At 36.6% G+C, this 19697-nt stretch overlaps 1 protein-coding gene across 8 annotated transcripts in view; it reads right to left on the minus strand.

The window, feature by feature from the left end:
• Positions 1–19697, minus strand: part of Stacl (Stac-like) — a 242013-nt gene that overhangs the window by 123500 nt on the left and 98816 nt on the right. For all 8 annotated transcript variants that reach the window (XM_065225890.1, XM_065225891.1, XM_065225892.1 and 5 more), the window contains exon 7: positions 10768–11130. In XM_065225890.1, the coding sequence (XP_065081962.1) occupies positions 10768–11130 (363 nt within the window). The remainder of the gene's footprint in view (positions 1–10767; positions 11131–19697) is intronic.

Consider the following 19697-nt stretch of genomic DNA (forward strand, 5'->3'; position numbering starts at 1 on the left):
AATTGTTCAAATTGACAATACCCGTTCAGCAGTGTGATGTTATCTCACTATGTGGCGCCAGAGCACACATAAATTTCTTCTAATTATAAGTTTGGATCGAGACCAGATATAATTTTATTGTCTTTAGTAAAAATACTCAACAATTTGTTCGAAATCCGTGGTGAGGTGATGTTTCAATGTTCATTTTGTAGATGAAATGAAAACCTAATCTTGGGAAATATTTTTTTTTTTTTTGTTATAGTCATTTTAACACTCTTGGGTCATTCGTGACTTATTCGGGGGTGAGATTTGAACTCGTGACTTTGGCGTGAGAGGTATGGATGTTAACCACTACGCCGGGGTCGCCCCCATCTTGCGAAATACATATATTTATATTTATGTCAATAATCATTGTTTTTTTTTAACGAAAATTGGTTATAGCTTTCCAACAAAAAGAGACAGCCAATTGGATGCTTTAGCAAAAACATGCATAATAAAAAGTTCTAAATGGAATTAAAGTGCATCATTTCCTAGAAATAAATGCAGAAAAATTTAACTTAATAAAACGTATTGTTAGGGATTACCCCAAGTTACTTATTAAAACATAAAACATGAACAAGAGATAAACAATTGGTATCTTCAGCAAGCAATTTTGCATCAAATTAACAGTTCTACAACTTTGTTGAACAATATGACAAGCTATTTCAAACGGAAATACCCTTTGTAGGGAGCCTATACTGTTCATTTTTGTTACTACGATGTTTCATTATTTTCACTCAAGCACTTTTTAGGTCATCTCGTGATTTGTTTAGGGAAGAGACTTGATTACGTGAGAGACATGATCAGTTCTCATCTGTACATCGTGATCTTATATCGTCGCGTCGGTTTCATGCATTACATACTGTAACATCTCAAAATTACATACACCTCATACATACATACATACATACATTTCATTTAAAAGTTAAATAATGTCACTCTATTAGATTTGGCAGAAAATCACCTTAATAAAGCTAACCAATCAACCACTCTATTACATCTTATTTTTAAAGGCTTTATGTTTCTATAGCGGTTGGTGAACAAAAAAAAAAAAGGAATGCAATTCACACATAATATCTAAACATCAACGTGAAATTGTACATGGTGTTTTAGTTTGAGTTGTAACATTATTGTATGAAACCGACAGTACTACGTTACTGCTACAATTAATTCACTTCTAATATGTTCCGCCTAATCCAATTCAAGATTTGCGTGCATATACTACAAATTACCTCATACACCTACAAATATGCTAATTTTTACATTTGTACTCGAAGACTATCTGACTTCAATTTCACTGTGCGAGAATTGATTTCATGTTTCGGGATTTCCAGATACATAATTTTTGCTCTTCCGTTTAAATGGCTAGAAAATTTATTTCTAAGAAAAAGCCAATTTTTTGGTCACTGCCGTATCATATTTCCACATGATGACTTTATAAGCTGAGAGAACCTTTTCATTGGAAAACTGTGCACGAAGATGAGGAGCCGATTTTTTCATCTTGTGCTGATATCAATATATACGTTCCATATCAGTTACGAAGAAGCTTTGTATTGGGTGATGGGTACCAAAGTTTTTCTCTTTCACTTGAAAAGCCCTCTTTTGAATTATAAATAACTCTCCCCGTGGAACTGTCATTTTATTGTGATTGAGACAGATGTTCCGATTCAAGGCAAAGGAAAGTGGATAGCAACAAAAGGCATTCTGGACCCTTCTGGACTTTTTAATATTTTTCTACGCAGAGGTTATTTTATTCTTGTTGTATTTTCTCTAATTTTGTCCAAATAACACCCGATTATTTTTAGCACAATTATATTTCTCCTCCTACTATCTTCAAATGACACAAATGATAAATACAACTGGCTTCAAAAGATCAGAAACAACAACAACATGAGAAAAATATGGTATCTAAAAAAGTAGAAGCGTCTGTGTCTAGGGGCACGAACGGAAGCTTGACGTAGGACCGCTAGTGGACGGAACAAATGTGAACATTTTGTTCTTTTAATTGATCAATCATCAATTATCTTAACTCTTTCCGTTTTTTTTTTATTTATAAGCGAATCAAATTTGTAGTATTTATTTCAAAGAGAAAGTTGATGAAGAGAATCCAAGGGACTGTCAACTTGAGTATTTTCGATTCATCTACCCGACTTTAAAAGGTGTATTTTGATTTTTTTTTTATTTATGAATTTTTAAGTTTGTGCATTTTGGTATTAAAGTGTATTCAATTCACCCCTCACAGGATTTCCTTCCGAACTTTATGAATGTGCAGAATATGTAAAAAAATGAGGGACTTCGAGAGATTGAACTCGTGAGAGCAAATTTTCTCACAAATTTGATTTTATTAGCTTTCTGGGGACTGAATATGCCCAAAGCGAATTATTCCCACTTCTCTCAAATATTATATGGATTTTTAACACTTCCTACCAGCGTGTTTTGGAAAATGGTCGAACGATGATTAATCTCACCAATACATTCGGGCCTACAATTCCACACCTTCTATAGAGACCAGGTTGAGCCTTGATAACTAGCTGTTTGCGGGAACTGATGACCTTGACAAATGTCCAAATAATACTCTTAACAAATTTATGGTGGTTTGGTGGACCGTTTTGTAGTGATGGTTGAGTAATGCTGAGCTGAGCACGACGAGCTACTGATTCCGATCCTAGCCTAGCGGTGGGACTTCTTCTTCCTTCTCTATGGTTGCTCATATGAGCTCTGCAGCTCGCTGCTTGCAGGCAGCCTTTCGTTGTTGTTGTTGTTGAAAGCACTCCTGCTGCTGCTGCTGCTGTTGCTACTACTGCTGCTGCTGGACTGGACACCACCACTTACGGTGATTACACCGTTTAGTGGGACCGCATCGAATTCGATTTTTAAGTCTGTGTTAGGGAATGCGCTGTTTTCAGACATTCTATCACCATTGCAACAGTTGGACATTTGGTATTTTTCAATAGTGACCTATTGAAAATTAGCAGATTGGTAGATAAATTACCAATGGTTTGGCTTGTTTAGAATTAAAATCTATCTGCTATTGCTCGAAACCTGACCTCTTTTCGTAATGCTATGCATTTTGGTTTTTTGAAATTGCGTGGATTCTATAGATTCTGTGAAGATCTATCTAGCCCTGATGTAGGAGAAATGTATGTAATGTCGGTCTAGTGTCCCTAATTTGGGCCCATACATAAATTCAGTAATCGACTAAATTTTCAATAGCAGCCAAAAATATCCATTAATACCGTCCCAATGACGCGTTCATCTAAATACAATTGATAAATAGCAGCATTTTAGCGATGGGCCCAATCTTATATCCATAGGCCAACATTAGAGCCATTTTCCCTATGTTTTGGTTAGAGGGAAAAATGTAAACTTTGCGGGAGACGATGTCTTAACACTCGAAAGCAATTTTGTGAAATATGAAGTAAAACAAATCATAGCTAGTTCTGCATGATGATTTTGTTTGTTTTTATTTATTTATAAAGTCGCCGGGAAATATCACCTGGCGATTTGTTTTTTTTTTTACGATAACTCCTAACTCACAAACAGGCTGCTTTTTTATGGTATACAGTGTGATAATTCAATAATAAATCAATTATCTCAACATTTAGAGGCAAACCATTCATAAATTTTGGTAACATACAAAAAATTCTATAATCCACGTTAAGTTTCATATGTAAGCGCCGACTGAAACAATCTTTTCGACGTCACTACAAGGGTGATTGAATAAACGAAAGAAACGAATCGTGCGGAATGAAAGCCAGGGAAAAACTAATTGCACCAATTCCACCTACAATTCCACACCATCTATAGACAGGTTGAGCCTTGACAGCTAGCTGCTTGCGGGATCTGATGACCTTGACCAATGTCCAAATAATACTCTTTAACATTTTTTTTGGTTGCCCTGAAAAGGACCATTTTGTTGTGATGGTTGAGTAATTCTGAGCTGGGTGTTCAACACGGATGAGGCTGTCTACCCTAGCAGCACACTTGTCATTGAACAGTTGTGATTGCTTGTATGAAACTTATTTCAGTCACAATCAAGTTGCAGATACTTATTACGATGAACGTGTGCTGCTTGGGTAGCTGTATGTCGTTTGGAGCGAGGGTGACACGCTTGGCATAGATGACCGACCCGCAGCGACTCACGAAGAGCTACTGATTTCGATCCATAGCATAGCGGTGCAGCTTCTCTCTCCTTTGATGGTTGCTTATGTTGGCTCTGCAGCTCGCTGTTTGCAGGCAGCCTTTCGTTGTTACTGGAGAACAATTTTCAACGCCACACGCCGAAAGCACTGCTACTGCTGCTACTAATTTCGACGACCGAACACCACCACACAGTGATGTGGTCATTGGGAGCGTCTGGTTCTGAATATGGCGATGATTGTGCAAAATATTACGCAATTCCATCCTCCCTATTCGCACGCGCCCGAGCATCGGAGGCGAATGCCACTTCGACTTGTTTCGTCTACTTACTACTCTCTGACGACTGTGCTGGGGAAGCAGCATATGCATGTAGATAATTGGTGGATTTGTTAGTTAATTCGACGCTTTTGGACAATGCTGGACATTTACCAGTTTTTCAATAGTTTCTTGTTGAAAATCAACATTCGAAAGCATTGTTATTTATGCGTAGCCATATTTCTGATCGATTAGTTATAAAATTGTTGTAATTGGACCAGGGGCATCTGAGTTATTAAAGTTCAAAATCTTTCTTAATTTGTTACATGTTCCATTTTCGGTTTTCACAAAGTGTACCCCCATATAGAAATCAAAGACGTAGTCCTACGTCAAAAAGTTTCTAAGTTCACCACATATAAGAAAAATAAAAATAAATTATTCGGGTGTATTCCTTTCCATTTGACTTTATAGATTTTGTCAGAGCCATACTAAGGATGTGTGCGCCTAGCCCTCTCGCCACCCTGTTGTTCGTTCATTTTTACAATTTCCACATCACATAGGGAAGTGCACGGTATTTTAACCCCACTTTCCTCCATTGGAAATTGTCAGATTGAGGTGGTATGTTTACACTTTTTTTGTAAACAAATCAACCCAATCGGTAAAATTCCTATGGAAACAATGATTTCGGTTTTTCTATTCGAATCATATCTGTTTTCTCTCATGTGCACCGCCATTGAGACATAAACGAGGATTTCCCTCAAAATGGTAAACAATTGGGTCTTTCAAAATTGAGTAAAGTCGGTAATAATATAACTGAATAAAAGCAGGTTTTTTTTACTCGCAGGATATGTACCGTGTGAAAAAAAAAACATGTTAAAAATACTTAACGATGTTTCGATTTTTCACATGCCTTATTATTTTTAAAAAATTGCTCTATGAAGACATATTTTAAAATTGTCTGTATTTTCACCCAAAATTGTGATTTTGTTTATAGTACGCTTCTCGATTACCTAGGCTTGAAACACATAGTGTGATTCGAATAAAGCCGATAGGTTTTATCGTTATCGAGAAATCGTTGCGACTCCGTAGCGCTAATTGTGTTTTTTCCTTGATTTGTTTTCCGTCGATCTTGTTTTCCGTGCTGAGCACCAATGCTACCGGCGCCAGGGAAGCAGCTCCCACACCTAGACCCTAACACCTATCGACCCATCAACTCATGAACCGGGGACCAACGGTTTTTCTACCCTTCCGAAGGAAGGCGTGATCAGAGATGTTATGCATCAAAACATCCCGGTGGCGCTGACTGGGATTCAACCCAGGCCTGCTGAGGTGAGAGGATATCATGCTTACCACTATACCACCGGAACCCTTGAAAAAAAACTAGAGTGTAGAACTAAAGTGTGATCGAAACTGGGGAAGCTTTACTCGAAAATTAGTATTATTTTAACTCAATTTCAAGTTCCTCACTTTTAACGATTTTGAGTTATGTCCTATTCAATTTTGAGTAAGTCTCAGCAACCATGTGGATTGGTAGTTGGCAAACTCTAAAGACCATGAATATTTCATACGTTAGTGATGCGTTGCGTAAAAATGATAGCCAAATCAATAGTCAAACTGTCAGATTTACCACAACGAATCACTATCGGATGCCATGAGTGTGGGTCGTAAGGCGGTGGTACATTTTGTGTGTTCTCGAAATAACGTCAGACACAAAGTTGTTTGGAAAAGTAAAGATATTCTGGGAAAAATATACGCGGAATTTTTTTTTTTGTAATTTTGAGTAAAAATAAAAAAAATGTTGAAATTCAAATATTTCAAAAAAGAATAAAATGATTTCCCAAAGTTTAATGCGAATCGGAGAAGATCGAGTTTTTCCGATTGGTCTATTGGCGACCCAAGTAACATTGCAAGCTTTATTGAGGTTTTATAGCATTCTACAAGTTTAAATCATGGTCTACAGAACCCTCATAAAACCAAAATTGTTACTTGGGGAGAAACTATTCAGGTGAATAATTCCAAACAACCATACTCCATACTATTCCGGCGTACTTATTTGTGACAGACAAGAAATTAATTTTGACCAACATCCAGGTCGGGATTATTGAAAATTTTAATTTACTGTCAAATTTAAGTGAAAATTAATTACACAGCTTAAGAGTGCGGCCAGAATAACGAAGCGAGGAATGATAGTAAATAATAGGAATATTTTGAAGTGGTCACGTCGCGTCGCATTGCCACGTCATTCTGGTGGACACCTAAGACACAATTCGACAATCAAATTCATTCTTCTAATATCAACATTATCGATCAAATGGTTTCGAGAAATCGGTCATGGTTTCTAGAATTTCTTGAACATTTCAAAAGGCCTTATTTGCTTTGATCGATTCTCTTAATCGACTTTCGCGTCTGTTAATAACACAGCTGTAAAAACATTCCCTGTTGTGTTTGAATTTTTGGTTGCTAGATAAAAACCTCCTTTATCAAACTATGTGGCAACAATAGCGTGAAATCTGTTTGTATAGCCACGGCTATCAAAAGATAAAGTTGATCAAAGCATTTTGATCTCACAACTACTAACAGCATGGTACAACCTTCCTGTGGGGAAAAGTCAGTCAGCACTGACAAATCCAACAGTAGTCAGGACAACAGCTCACTTTAATTTATTTCAGATGGCGTAGCGATTCGTACTGGTGCTCTCATGCACAAGGCCTTGGTTCTATTCTTCAACCAGCTCTTATACTAATACTGTTTGTGCGTAGTCGATTATTTGTGCCACTACCTTACCCACTGCTTAACATTTTTTGAAGATCTTATGTAAAAAATAAATACTCTTTAGGATTGTTACATATCTTGGGATTTGGTGAATACAATTTAAAAAATAAACAGTGAAATACAGCCCCATACTTACAATAAGTTTTACAATTAAATTACATAGAATAATTTTTGTATATCTTCTATTGGTTGCAATTTTAATTCCACTTTATCATATAAGAAGTTTAATAGTAGCACTACGAAGAACTATTAGAAATTTTTGGAGCAGTGAGTGAAGCAGTGGAGCAGCTAAGTAGAGAATGTCTATTGTAATTAATTTAAATGTTGATAGTCGTATTAATTCTTACATGTCACTCTTGAAAATATATTCAAAATATCCTTTTTATCCTTTTTATTCTACGGAGAAAGCGGCGCCGGTGGTGTAGTGGTAAGCATCTGAGGCATAACATCTCTGATCACGCCTTCCAGGGAGGTGAAGCCGTTGATCCCCGGTTCATGAGTTGTGTTGGGTCGATAGGTAAGGTCCAGGTGTTGGAGCTGCCTCCCTGGCGTCGGTAGCATTGGTGCTCAGCACGGAAAACAAGATCGACGGAAAACAAAACAAGGAGAAAAGAATATTCTACGCAGAATTCTCCAGGAATGTTCCCAAGTTTTTTTAAAATTGTTTATCAGTAATTATTTAAAAATGATGTGTTATTCAGTTTTTCTTAAAAAAAAACATTGCAAAGAATTCGGAGAAAAATACTAAAAAGCGAACACGAAATTATTGCGACACCGAAAATGTCATGCCAATTTTCTTATAATGTTTAGAATCAAACCAAAATTTTAGGGTAGTTTTATACATATATTTACTTCAAAAATCAAAAGAAAAGTTAATCGCATTTTCGCTTGATGCCCTCCATCAAAGTCTTTACAGTGTCATCCGGTACCAGTTTCTCAGTTTTTTTTTCCATTTTCTTAACATGTCCTTCTCGTCTTTGACTGTCTTCTTGCTCTTCCGAAGTTCCCGCTTCATTATTGCCCAGTACTGCTCCACCGGGCGCAGCTCCGGACAGTTTGGCGGATTCATGTCCTTTGGAACAAAATGGACAGAATTGGCCTCATACCACTCCAGGACACTTTTAGAATAGTGGCATGATGCCAAATCTGGCCAAAATAGCGGAGCTTCGTCGTGCTGCTGCAAGAACGGCAAAAGGCGCTTATCGAGGCACTCAGATTTGTAGATCTCGCCATTTACTGTGCCCTTTGTCAGAAAGGCTCACTCCTCAGTCCGCAAGAGCAGATGGCCTGCCAAATGAGATATATGGAGGCGAACTTCGACATTTTCTTCTTCTTAAATTTGTCGTCCACATCGAACTTGCTCTTGCCGGTGAAAAACTCCAACCCCGGAATTTGCTTAAAATCGGCTTTTATATACGTTTCGTCGTCCATCACACAGCAGCCATATTTTGTCAGCATCTTCTCGTAGAGCTTCCGTGCCCGAGTTTTAGCCGTCGATTGTTGCCGCTCATCGCGGTTTGGGAAGTTCTGTACCTTGTATGTATGTAGTCCAGCTCTCTTCTTTGCATTCTGGACGTAGCTCTGCGACATGCCGATCTTTTTAGCCAAATCACGGCTTGAGACGTTGGGATTTGCTTTAATCATCCGCTTCACCTTTCCCTCCGTCTTTTTGTTCTCCGGTCCCTGTTTTCTTCCAGCTCCTTTGCCGTGGTCCAACGTCAACCGCTCATGGAACCGCTTCAACACTCTCGAGACGGTTGAATGGTGAATGTTCAACATTTTTCCCAACTGCCGGTGCGACAGGTCAGGAAATTCCAGGTGTTTGGAAAGAATTTGTTCTCTCAACTCGCGTTGGTTCACCTCCATTTTCGTTGAATCGAAAACACGACTTCGAGTTTGACAGCGTGTACACAATACACATCAATGAGAAAGTGTGCAAAATTTGGTTGATTTTTACCCAATGGTAAAAAAGTTATGCCCTGTTGAATGTGTCGCAATAATTTTGTGTTCGCCCTTTAAAAAAGAGACTTCTAATTCCCTTGGTATTGTACACTGAATTATTTTGAAGAAATAGGATTTTCTTACATTTTTTTTCATTATTACGATTTAAAATGACAACCAGATATTGCCAGATATGGTAGTGGAGTTATTAAAGGAAAAATACAGAAGAATTAAAGTTGAGAATTGTGTTGCGCATTGCAGAAAATAAATTCTCTTCAGAATGACGTAAAAGTTATCGTTAGAACTCATACATATGTACTTATCCTCACAATTCTCGTGGAGTTCTTTTCAGGATTATCTTGAAATCATCCTTACCCACAATCTCTTTGCATTATTTCTCAACTTTTTTACTTTTCCTCAAATTTCAAATTTTTCTCAAAATCGTTAAGAAAATTCTTCAAAGTTCCTTAAAGAAATTCAAAATCTGAAAGATTTCAAAATATTCCGAATCCCATATTCTGGGATTATATTTGAAAATGCAGCATACATTTTTTCTTCAAAGTCTGACACCAACACCTTTACTCAATATATCTGTAAGTCTCATTGACTTGAAAACATCTGTATAAAATCCAAGACTTGGAATCTTGATATTTTTAATCAGTCCCAGAATCTTGATGATTTTGACCATAATATTTTTTTTCTATGTCTGGAATTTGCAATACTTTTCGTTGAAATCGTTTATTTAAATTCAAGGATTTCAAAACTATCTTTAGAACGATTCTTACTTTACCATATTTGGTATTACTGCCCTGGCAGCTCAACAACGCTCGATCTAATGGTTTTTGAAAAACAGATGAAGCGTGAACATCGTTCAGAAATATTGAACTTTAAAAAAGTTGGTACCTAGTTAGAAGGGAAGTCCTCTGGTTATTCCTATAAGTCATAGTGATTATAATGGTATTTAAAATTTGAGCGGTTGAATGTATCGTTTTTAGCAAAAACATTGAAGAAAAAACGAATTAATGAAGTACTAAAGAAGCATAAGTAAAGGTGCCCTATTTTACGGTACATAGTGTATTGGAGAGAAATTATACTGAATGTTCAATCCATACTAAGCCATTTAAGTGGGATTTTATTTCCCCGCATTAGGTTTGATTGACATGTTTACTGTACCAAAAAACCATGAAGAAAGAAACTGAAATCAAAAATGTGAGTGGAAAAGTAAACATTTACAAAGGTAATCTGACGTTTAGTATGGGTTGGCATCAGGTCCAATAGAATAGCAGACAACAGCGGACATAGCCTCTGACTGGTCATAGTGTTGTCCTAATAGCAGAACAAGCCGGAAACTTTTTTCCGACCATAATGGAACGGCCACTAGGGACAAATGATGGAACAATCATTGGTGTCATATAGCATCCTTCCTAGGCGTCCGGTGATTATACGGAAGAGCCCCATTTGTCAGACAGAATAGAAGTGAGTACGGGCATAACCGTAATGATTCACCCACTCAATGTCCTTTTCACAAGTGCAAGCGGTCCAATAATGACGCTGATGACGAGGATGACGAGGTTGATAGTCTGATGTTCAAGTAGCTTTCATATTGAAAAGCAAATATATCTACATAAATAGTATACTCACTTTGGCTGCAATTGCCTCTGCACCTTGTAGTACTGCTTCCGCTACGATGTTGCACAGGTCATTGTAAATTTCTTCAAGTTCCTGCATCAGCTGGGGCAGAGTCTCGCAATGGTACGCCTCCAGCATGGCATTGGTGGCGTGCAGCTGCTGCACATATGCATTGTGGGAGTCGATGTATTGCGTCAGGGTAAGTTGCGTTGGATTCTGACGATGAGCAATATAGCACTGCTTGTATTCGATTCGGCACTTTGATAATTTCTCTTCAGTCTTCGAAATGATTGTATCAAATGATTCCCTATGGGTGAATACTTTTCTACTTTGGACCTTTCGGTAGAATGAACGCTCCAACAGTGGTCGAGCAACCTGAAACAAAGGGGGAAGAAGTAAAGAAAGCGAATTGAAATTAATTTTGATTGAAGTTCCATTAAATTTGATTCACACATATCTAACCATCTCTATATTCACCACCGACGGGTTACGCTTTGTTTGACGGTGAGCTTGTGTGGACTTTTGATTGGATTTGATAAGCCATGCGTTTCTATCAGAGTACAGAAAATCCATTTTGAGTTTGAGAAGGATAAAGGTATTAACCAGGGTGGCTGGATATGTTGAGCCCATCTATAATTTTACGTTCGTAGCTAATATAGTGTACAGGGAAGCATTGATGGCAATCTCTTGCTTTCAGCACATAGGTAGAACATATTCGGCGATATATCAAACAGCAAGTGACTCTATTATTAGATATATCTATAAATGAGTACGAATAAAGTCGGGTTAAGCCATTTTTGGTGGCATTTACGCGCAATTCTTTTTTTAAACGTTTCCAATTTTTCAATTTTCTTGATCTGTGGTGAACTTGGAAACTTTTTGTGCGCACCTTATTTTTTCTTTGAATTGTTTGTGATCTTTTGAATCTAATTGCATTTATTTTGGATGTCATTCGAAGACTGTGGGTGGAAAAATACGACCGTGCAAAAAAAAAGGATCGGGTGTACAATGTTTAACATAATCACGGAATAACGAAAGTAGTGAATCACACTACACAGATCATGTGTTCCAGTCTAAATAAAATTCCCCCAAAATCGATATTCTATGTAATGATATCAATCACTAAAAATGTGTATTTGGCTACTATAGGGGACAGTTGGCAAAAAAAGATACAGTAGGAAAACACAGTAGATGGTAAAGACGGACACAGTAAGAAGACACCTGTTGCTTAAAACCTTCTTAAAACCAATATTTTTAGAATAAATTAGGCACTGCACACATGTTGCATAAAAAACTTCTTTAATTTAGTTTATGTTAAAAGGCTGTTGTTCTAAATTTATTCCACAAAGATTTTTTCATTTAAGGTAACAAGTGTCCATCTTTCTTGCTGAGGTCGTCATTATCAGTGCAGTCATCGTAATGTTTGTGCTAGTTGGTTGCTATATTCACTCTTAGAAATTACTAATTTGGTCACATATAATTTTCAGTCACTGATGTAAATCATAGAACGTAGGTAAAACATGCGCAATTCGACGAAAAGTAAACTAGATTGAATTTATTTGCTGGTCTTTTCGGGTGATTCTTATTTCATAAGGTTAAGTTTTCCATTTAGGAAAGCTTTCAACCTGGGGCTGGTTCGCCTCCGGTTCTTACGTCATAAGCGTTATTGATCGCGAATATCTTGATTAGCCATAAATACTACAATCACTTCTCGGTACATCTTTCATACTTTTTGGAGGCGAACCAGCCCAAGGCTGAAAGCCTCCCTAATAAAGATAAATTAATTAATTAATCTTTCATACTGCTGTTTTTTAAAGATTTTGTGCGTTTTGTGGACGCACATGCATGGTTGGAAAACATGATTTATCTATCTATCACAGTTTACAAATTCCAATACATCGCACGGAAAAAAAAAATTAAAAGGTTGTGTCATAGACACGACCACAGTATGACGTAGAACTACGCCAAATTGATGTATGTCATGCATTTTCGACTATTATACTTTACCTTAAATTTTTCAAGTAGGGGAAATGACGGCTTCGGCATGCCAGACTATTTTCGGCAACCCAAATTGAAACACTATTTTCACTGGATTTTCTTACGAAAACACTTCGCTGAATGCATGCAAACGATTCTTTATGCTTTCAGCTTCAATTTGACTATATTTTTACTACTGAGAAAAAGCAATCTAGCAAGGTTTTCTTGAAATGAAACACACGCACTACAAATTGTAGCTGATTTCGAGTTGCCGATAATAGAACAGCAGATTTACATGCAGTTCAAATGGAACGGTTGCCGAAGAAAAACTGGTTGCCGACAATACTCGCTCTCACTAGAGAAGATTGGAGCTTTATAAAAGCGTTTCAAAACAGTTTTTGACAATTCTTTCGACTGAAATTGTAAGAGCAGCTGGCAGCAAAAGATTGTAAACAAACCAATACTGCATATGTGTGCGTTCCTTAGAGAAAAAGGCTATAGAAAGAAGGTCGCTGCTTAGGTTGCCGAGAATACGTAAATTCCCCTATTTCAATGTTTCCGCTATGGTTCAAAACTCGCGACCATGTTCGCATAATCGGCCACCGTTCATCTTACGCATGAGATAATGTATTTAAATTTAATGTAATGGTTAAGAATTGACAGAATTTTCCCTACATAACTACATAGGGTTGATCAATGTTGATCTATTTTGCTGTGATCAATGTGCACTAAATTTGACATCGACTACAAAAGGAACTGACACTATTTCGTCACACATTTTTGGTTGATTTTCACCTCAGTATAATGCACAAAAACGCCATGCATTTTTTTCAGTAGCTCCATCATTAGTTTTGAATTAGGTATCTGAAGCAGAGAAGAGAGTGAAGGTTGCATTTTATGATAAAGCAACAGGTAGTTGTTTTCCCTATCAGAAGACGGTACTTCCAATATTGAACAAAATGTTGGTTCATACACACTTAGATTTTTTTTGCCGAGATGGGCACCACCGAGCAGCTCGGCATTTTATTTTGCTGGAAATTCAGCAAAAAATATGTTTGTTAGCTGAGATCTCGGCAAAATTCCCGTTTGTTAGCTGAATCTCGGCAAGTTTTTCACTGAGATCCAGCAAAATAAAATGCCGAGCTGCTTGGTGGTGCTCATCTCGGCGAAAAAATCTAAGTGTGTATGTCAGGGAAGTAGGGGAGGAAGGGGTATAACGATCATACGGGGTTAAAGCACCGCTTTGTTCTCCATAACATGAAATTATCATGCATCATCATTATGTACTTTACAGCGTGTTCGTAGAATGATGCAAAATAAAATACTGTGACTTTTCTCAAATCAAACGTTTGGTTTCCAATAAATAGGAGCTTAGTACAACATTAATTGCAAAATCTCGTATACAGGTTCTCCACCTGTTCAATGTTTTGATAGTAAGCATCATAGTTAAGGTACACCGGGCAAGTTGAAACGGTACATTAGCGGAAGTGAATATTCACTGTAATTATTTTTGAGAGGCATTGTGTACTACCGCAAACTACTACTAGAAATAATCTCAGTGATTATTCACTTCCGCTAACAGATACATCTACCTTTTCAAGTTCTCCACGCACTTCTTTCTCTATGATGCACGGTATATGCATTTAGGTTAACATCCGACGTCCCTCCTTCTTTACATATTCTGCACAAAAAATACTTTCTAAGCCCCGCAACTGACAGGATTTCCCGCCTTTTTTAATAATGGGGTGGGGCACAAAATATCTTTTGTGCAGAATATGTAAAAAAGGATGGACTTCTGATATTAATCTGTAATTGCATATAAAGAGGTATCAGATTTGTTTTAGTCAGTTGTTGATAAATCACAAACAGGATATCATCAAAATGACCTGGGTGAACAATTCGGTTGAATTAATTTAATTTAATTGTTAGTTGATTTATCGAAAAAAGGTGATCGTCAAAGTTCATGTCTTTTTTCAGGTTGCCATTATGGGGGGAGGAGGGGGTGTGGTGTTTTTTGTGTACATAATTTCCATCGTTTTTAATAGTTACCGTCTCTCCTTCGACATCGCTGGTTGTCAAGGTGATCGATCCCCTGCGTAGAAAATTGACCATACAAAGAATTTAAAGTGGTATGGCATAGTTGCCAACAGCCTCTAGGGAATTAGCTAGTGCTAGTGTACGTGCTGGTAGACACTGATGCCCTGCTTACATTATGCTGGATGGCTACGCACAGTGCTAGTACACTATCCGCATATATGTGAACCGCTGACTTGGTCCTGCTTGCTGCAGGACCTAGTGCCACGCCGTTTGAAGCGGTAATGAGCAGAGGCAAGAAAGCAGCGCTGTTTTATATCTTTTCAGGTTCAAGCAGAATGATGTGCAACCAAGTGGTACTCGTTTATGATGACTGGGTTTGAGGAAAACGTTTATTTTATTGTAATTATAATTTGTGCATTTTTCAAAAGTTTTTTCATTAAAAACAGGAAATTTATTTGTTCAAAAGCTTTGTTAAGTAATATCCTATCAATTGGCGTATTTGAATTAAAATTTCATCTATAAATGACAAAGTTACAAGCGTTCAAAACCTAACACTATTTCACCACACATATTTTTTTATTTGCACCCCAGTATAGTCGACAAAGACGTAGTTCTACGTCAAAAAACTGGACGGTACCACAATTAATGCTTTATGATTAGCATCGTAAGTGCCTCCTACATGGAGAATTATCCAATAGAACGGCTTGCTATACCCCGCCCCCATCATCAAAAAATCAGAAAAATTATATGCCGTTCCATACCTTAATACTCCAAGTAGGATGAACTTACATAGCTAATCTGAAAGCATAAATATAGATACCGTCTGATAATTCCAGTGCTTGGTACTGAAATCTGTAATCTATGATAGGAAATAAAAAAATTCCCATCACATAAATACTCCGTTTTCTTATGCAAAAAAATAATGGATGTGCGTTTACAAAACGCACGAAATCTACCACAGATACATTTTTTTTTATCTACCGATTGAGTTAAACAAAATACTAAACATTACCTTTTTTAGATTTCGTGCGTTTTGTGAACGCATATCCGTTATTTTGCATTAAAAACAGCAAAATAACGGATGTGCGTTCACAAAACGCACGAAATCTAAAAAAGGTAATGTTTAGTATTTTGTTTAACTCAATCGGTAGATAAAAAAAATGTACCGAGAATTGATTGGAGGGATTTCAAGTTAAAATATTCAGATCGCGAGATATTCATGATCAATTTTGAAATTTCGCATAAAACCATAAATCAAAGCTCATGCCCCACCTGACCGATACCACCTTATCGACTCTCCACTAATGAGAGAGCGAGAAAATCGCCGTCGGATCGGATGATATCGGGTAGGTGCGTATTGAGCTTAATGCAAAAACAGCTCATTGAAGAGACGAGTCTCCTTCCACCCCAAGGCGTAGCTGCGAGGAAGTTTTTCTAGTCGACGGCAGAGAGAAAAATTCCACCTTTTACCGCTGCTGGTACGTGCTCACCACGCCAAAGCAAAAATGAGCGGAGGCACAACAGCAGCGCTGTTTTATAACTTAGGGGTTGTTCATAAACTACGTAGAAAGTTTAGTGGGTTGGCAATTAAAAATAAAAAAAAAAATGTATGGACAATTGTCTAGGCAGGGGGAGGGAATCAAGAATCCTAAAAAAAAACTAAAAGAAAACTTAACGATATGCAACCAAGTGATTGTGACGACTGGATTTGGGGAGAACGTTTATTCCATGAAATCACTGATAAAATTATAATTTTTTATTAGTACATTTTTCAAATCATTTTTTACGGAAAACTTGTAAAATATTTACTCTAGAAGATTTTCCCGTAAAATGTAGTCTACATCAAAATAATGAATTTCTGATAGGTCACCCAAGCATGGGAAAAATCGTTTCATTTTGCATTTATAACTACTCACTACTTCAGAAACGAGCAGTAGCCAATGCGGTTTTGTTCGTATTCTCATTGCTTCTATTTTCTTCGATAAATGCAGAATGGAGCAAAACAGACAGCTGAGTGTAACATGAATTATTTTAAGTGCAATAGTGTAGATGATTCCTCACTTTTTTTTTAATGCTGAGCCTTTAACGGTTGCATTCTGCTGAGTGGGCTGAGTGAGAATTTTGCAGAAATATTCACATTTTATTTTCTAGCTTTAAACATAAATTCATACTTTTCAATTGGTATTGACATGAAGAAAAGTATTATCCTATAACACATAAACGTAAGAGTCACTCAAATATTGTAAGACTGCTGTGGCCAATTCACCTGATTTAAATCACTGAGCCAACAAATATCTCACTTCGCTATTTAAATCGTTAGCTATCAGTTTATACGCATTCAATCAGGGTTCTCCCTCGGTAGAGAAAATTGTTAGGCTGCTGTTCAGTGTTATCCTTCATTCCTTCTTCTGCTGTCAGTTCCGAGTCTACCTGCAGAATCACTTGGTTGGAAGAATTAACACTCGTTCGGCAATCTGTTTGTAGGTGAGGATGGCTATTTTGTTTCTGTGGTGCTCTAGTGAGTTAATGAATTGTATCAAGCTTGATCGTTGCCGCTCGTATCCTTGCCCCAAAAATGACAAAGATTGATGAAGGTTTAGAGGTAGTGCATTTTGATAAGAAATTAGAATGGACTTAATTTTAAAAATCACGAATATCGCTCTTACTTTGCTTTTCTAATAAAATTGTTATGGTTATTTTACTTAATGGGTATTAGACTGATGCAAAATTTGAAAATTTCGCTCCACAGTGCTCAAACGGTTTCAAATCAGGTCCTGATTAGCCTACCAAAATTTAAACTCATTTGGTAAGAAACTGAAACTGAGTTATTCCCATATAAACTTGAAATGGTTTGTGCCAAGTCAGTTTCTTACTAAAGTAGTAATTTCAAATTTTGCATCAGTCTAATGGGAATCACCCAGACAACCAGAGGTCGTATAACAATGTACAGACAGTATTGTAAATAACTACAGTTTTAGTCAACATCGCATATAACAATGACATACATCGCATTATGTTTAACATAAATCGTTTAGAATGCAAATTTCTGACTTAGATGCGATGAATCATTTCCCATCGTTCTATATCACAAATCAAATCGGATTACATTGTAAGACTATTAAAATTTAATTTTTTTATTACAGATTAAATCGTATATTATGTCAAATCAACTCGTTTAAAAATAAATTAAAATTTTCACGTATATTACCTCCACTTTTGTTGGTATAAGCCCTTTTTCTGCATTCTATATGATTTGTTTGTTTGTATATATGTTTGTATATCACAGAAACAACTTTGAATATACGTGCATTCTGGTTGTCTGGGCATCCAAACCATTTGTGGAATAGTTCTATTATTTGGGTTATCGTTCGTTTCGGTAATTTTTTATTAAGGTCTACTAGTCCAAACGCAGAAAACGTTTAAAATATTGTTGCTATGGCAATGACCAAATGTCTTTTGTTGTTACGATCAGTTTTACAGCATATCTAGAAAGATAGAAATGTGAAACAATGAGGGAATAGGGTAAATTGACAGATGTGCAAGACAGTCTCATCAGAACAACAACAGGCTTGTTGATCATTGTCACAACAACCAAGTACTATTTTTTCAACGCTGGGACAACTACAACTAAAATAAGAGCAATGCAAGTGAATATCAATAATTTCCGATACTAATTCACCGAAACCTTTACACAAACATTTGCGCGACCTTTAAACCTTCATCAATCTCTACCATTTTTGCGCAGGCTCATAGGGTTTTAATCGAACTGGAGAATGGAAAATCATAAATCCAACACTTTTTTTTCAAAATGAAGCACCCTAGCCATTAGAACTGAGAAGGTGTGGACTAAATATCCGTACACCCGAAAAATGATTTGAAATCCGTACACCCCATACTCCGTTGGAAGAACGATTGGTTTACTGAAGAGCATGAAGTAGAAGGCCATAGTGCTGGCAATAATGCTAGGGATTGTTAGAATGTGGAACGCTTCAAATTAAACCGAAAACAGCAATCAGGTATTTTTCGGCTTCATACTAAAAACTCCATAATTGACACTGCGAATCGCCATATGAAGAGATATAAATGGAATCGTTTTAGACAAACATGTCAAAATAATAATCAGTATGTTGAAATCACACTCTAAATCAGTGGTTTTCAGTACCACCATGGTGCAGGTGGTAACGAAACTTTTCTACGAAAAATGTCACCATGAAAAGTTATGAAGGAAAAATATCGTAACATTTTTTTTACATATCAAATCCATGGCAATTAATGTTTAATGTTGATGCAATGTTGTATTCAGCCCGATTCTGCGATATTCGATGAAATTTTCTGGGAATTTGAACAGACTAGTGTCCTATAATTTTACAACATTTTACACATTGTCATTGATATATTTCTAAGGTTTGGGTGGTTATGTAACATTGGATATCTTTCACTCAACTAGCTATTCCTCTTAGTGATGTAAATATATTTATACCAACTAATCGCATGAACATTATTTTATATAAATACACCGAAAATTAAACAGTTTTTAAATTATTTAGTATCAACCACATTTTCCAGAACGTTTGATTTTTTTTTATTGTTGTCTTAAGATTAGATAAAGATGAACGATCCCTAAAGTTGTAATATTCTGAAATGCTTAAAGAACTATATTTTCATAAGCTTCAGTGAGTCAAATATAAAAATATTGTGAACCAATTCATGTGAAATTTTGTAGTCATTTTCATGAGTGATTTAAGGGCAACTTTTGGTGTATAAATTACTAAATAACTTTTTACAAAATACTTTTTCTGGCAGGCTCTTCCACGATTACACAATCGAAAATATCTTAGAAGATTTAAATAACGTGTAATTCTGAGGAATTCCTGAAAATTTTGCAACGAATGGTTTACAAATAACAGATATACAACATTTTTAATACA

This window comes from Ochlerotatus camptorhynchus, unplaced genomic scaffold, assembly GCF_037179485.1.
Source record: "Ochlerotatus camptorhynchus isolate MF236.1 unplaced genomic scaffold, CSIRO-AGI_Acam_v1.1 ptg000240l, whole genome shotgun sequence".
Classification (NCBI taxonomy): Eukaryota; Metazoa; Arthropoda; class Insecta; order Diptera; family Culicidae; genus Ochlerotatus; species Ochlerotatus camptorhynchus.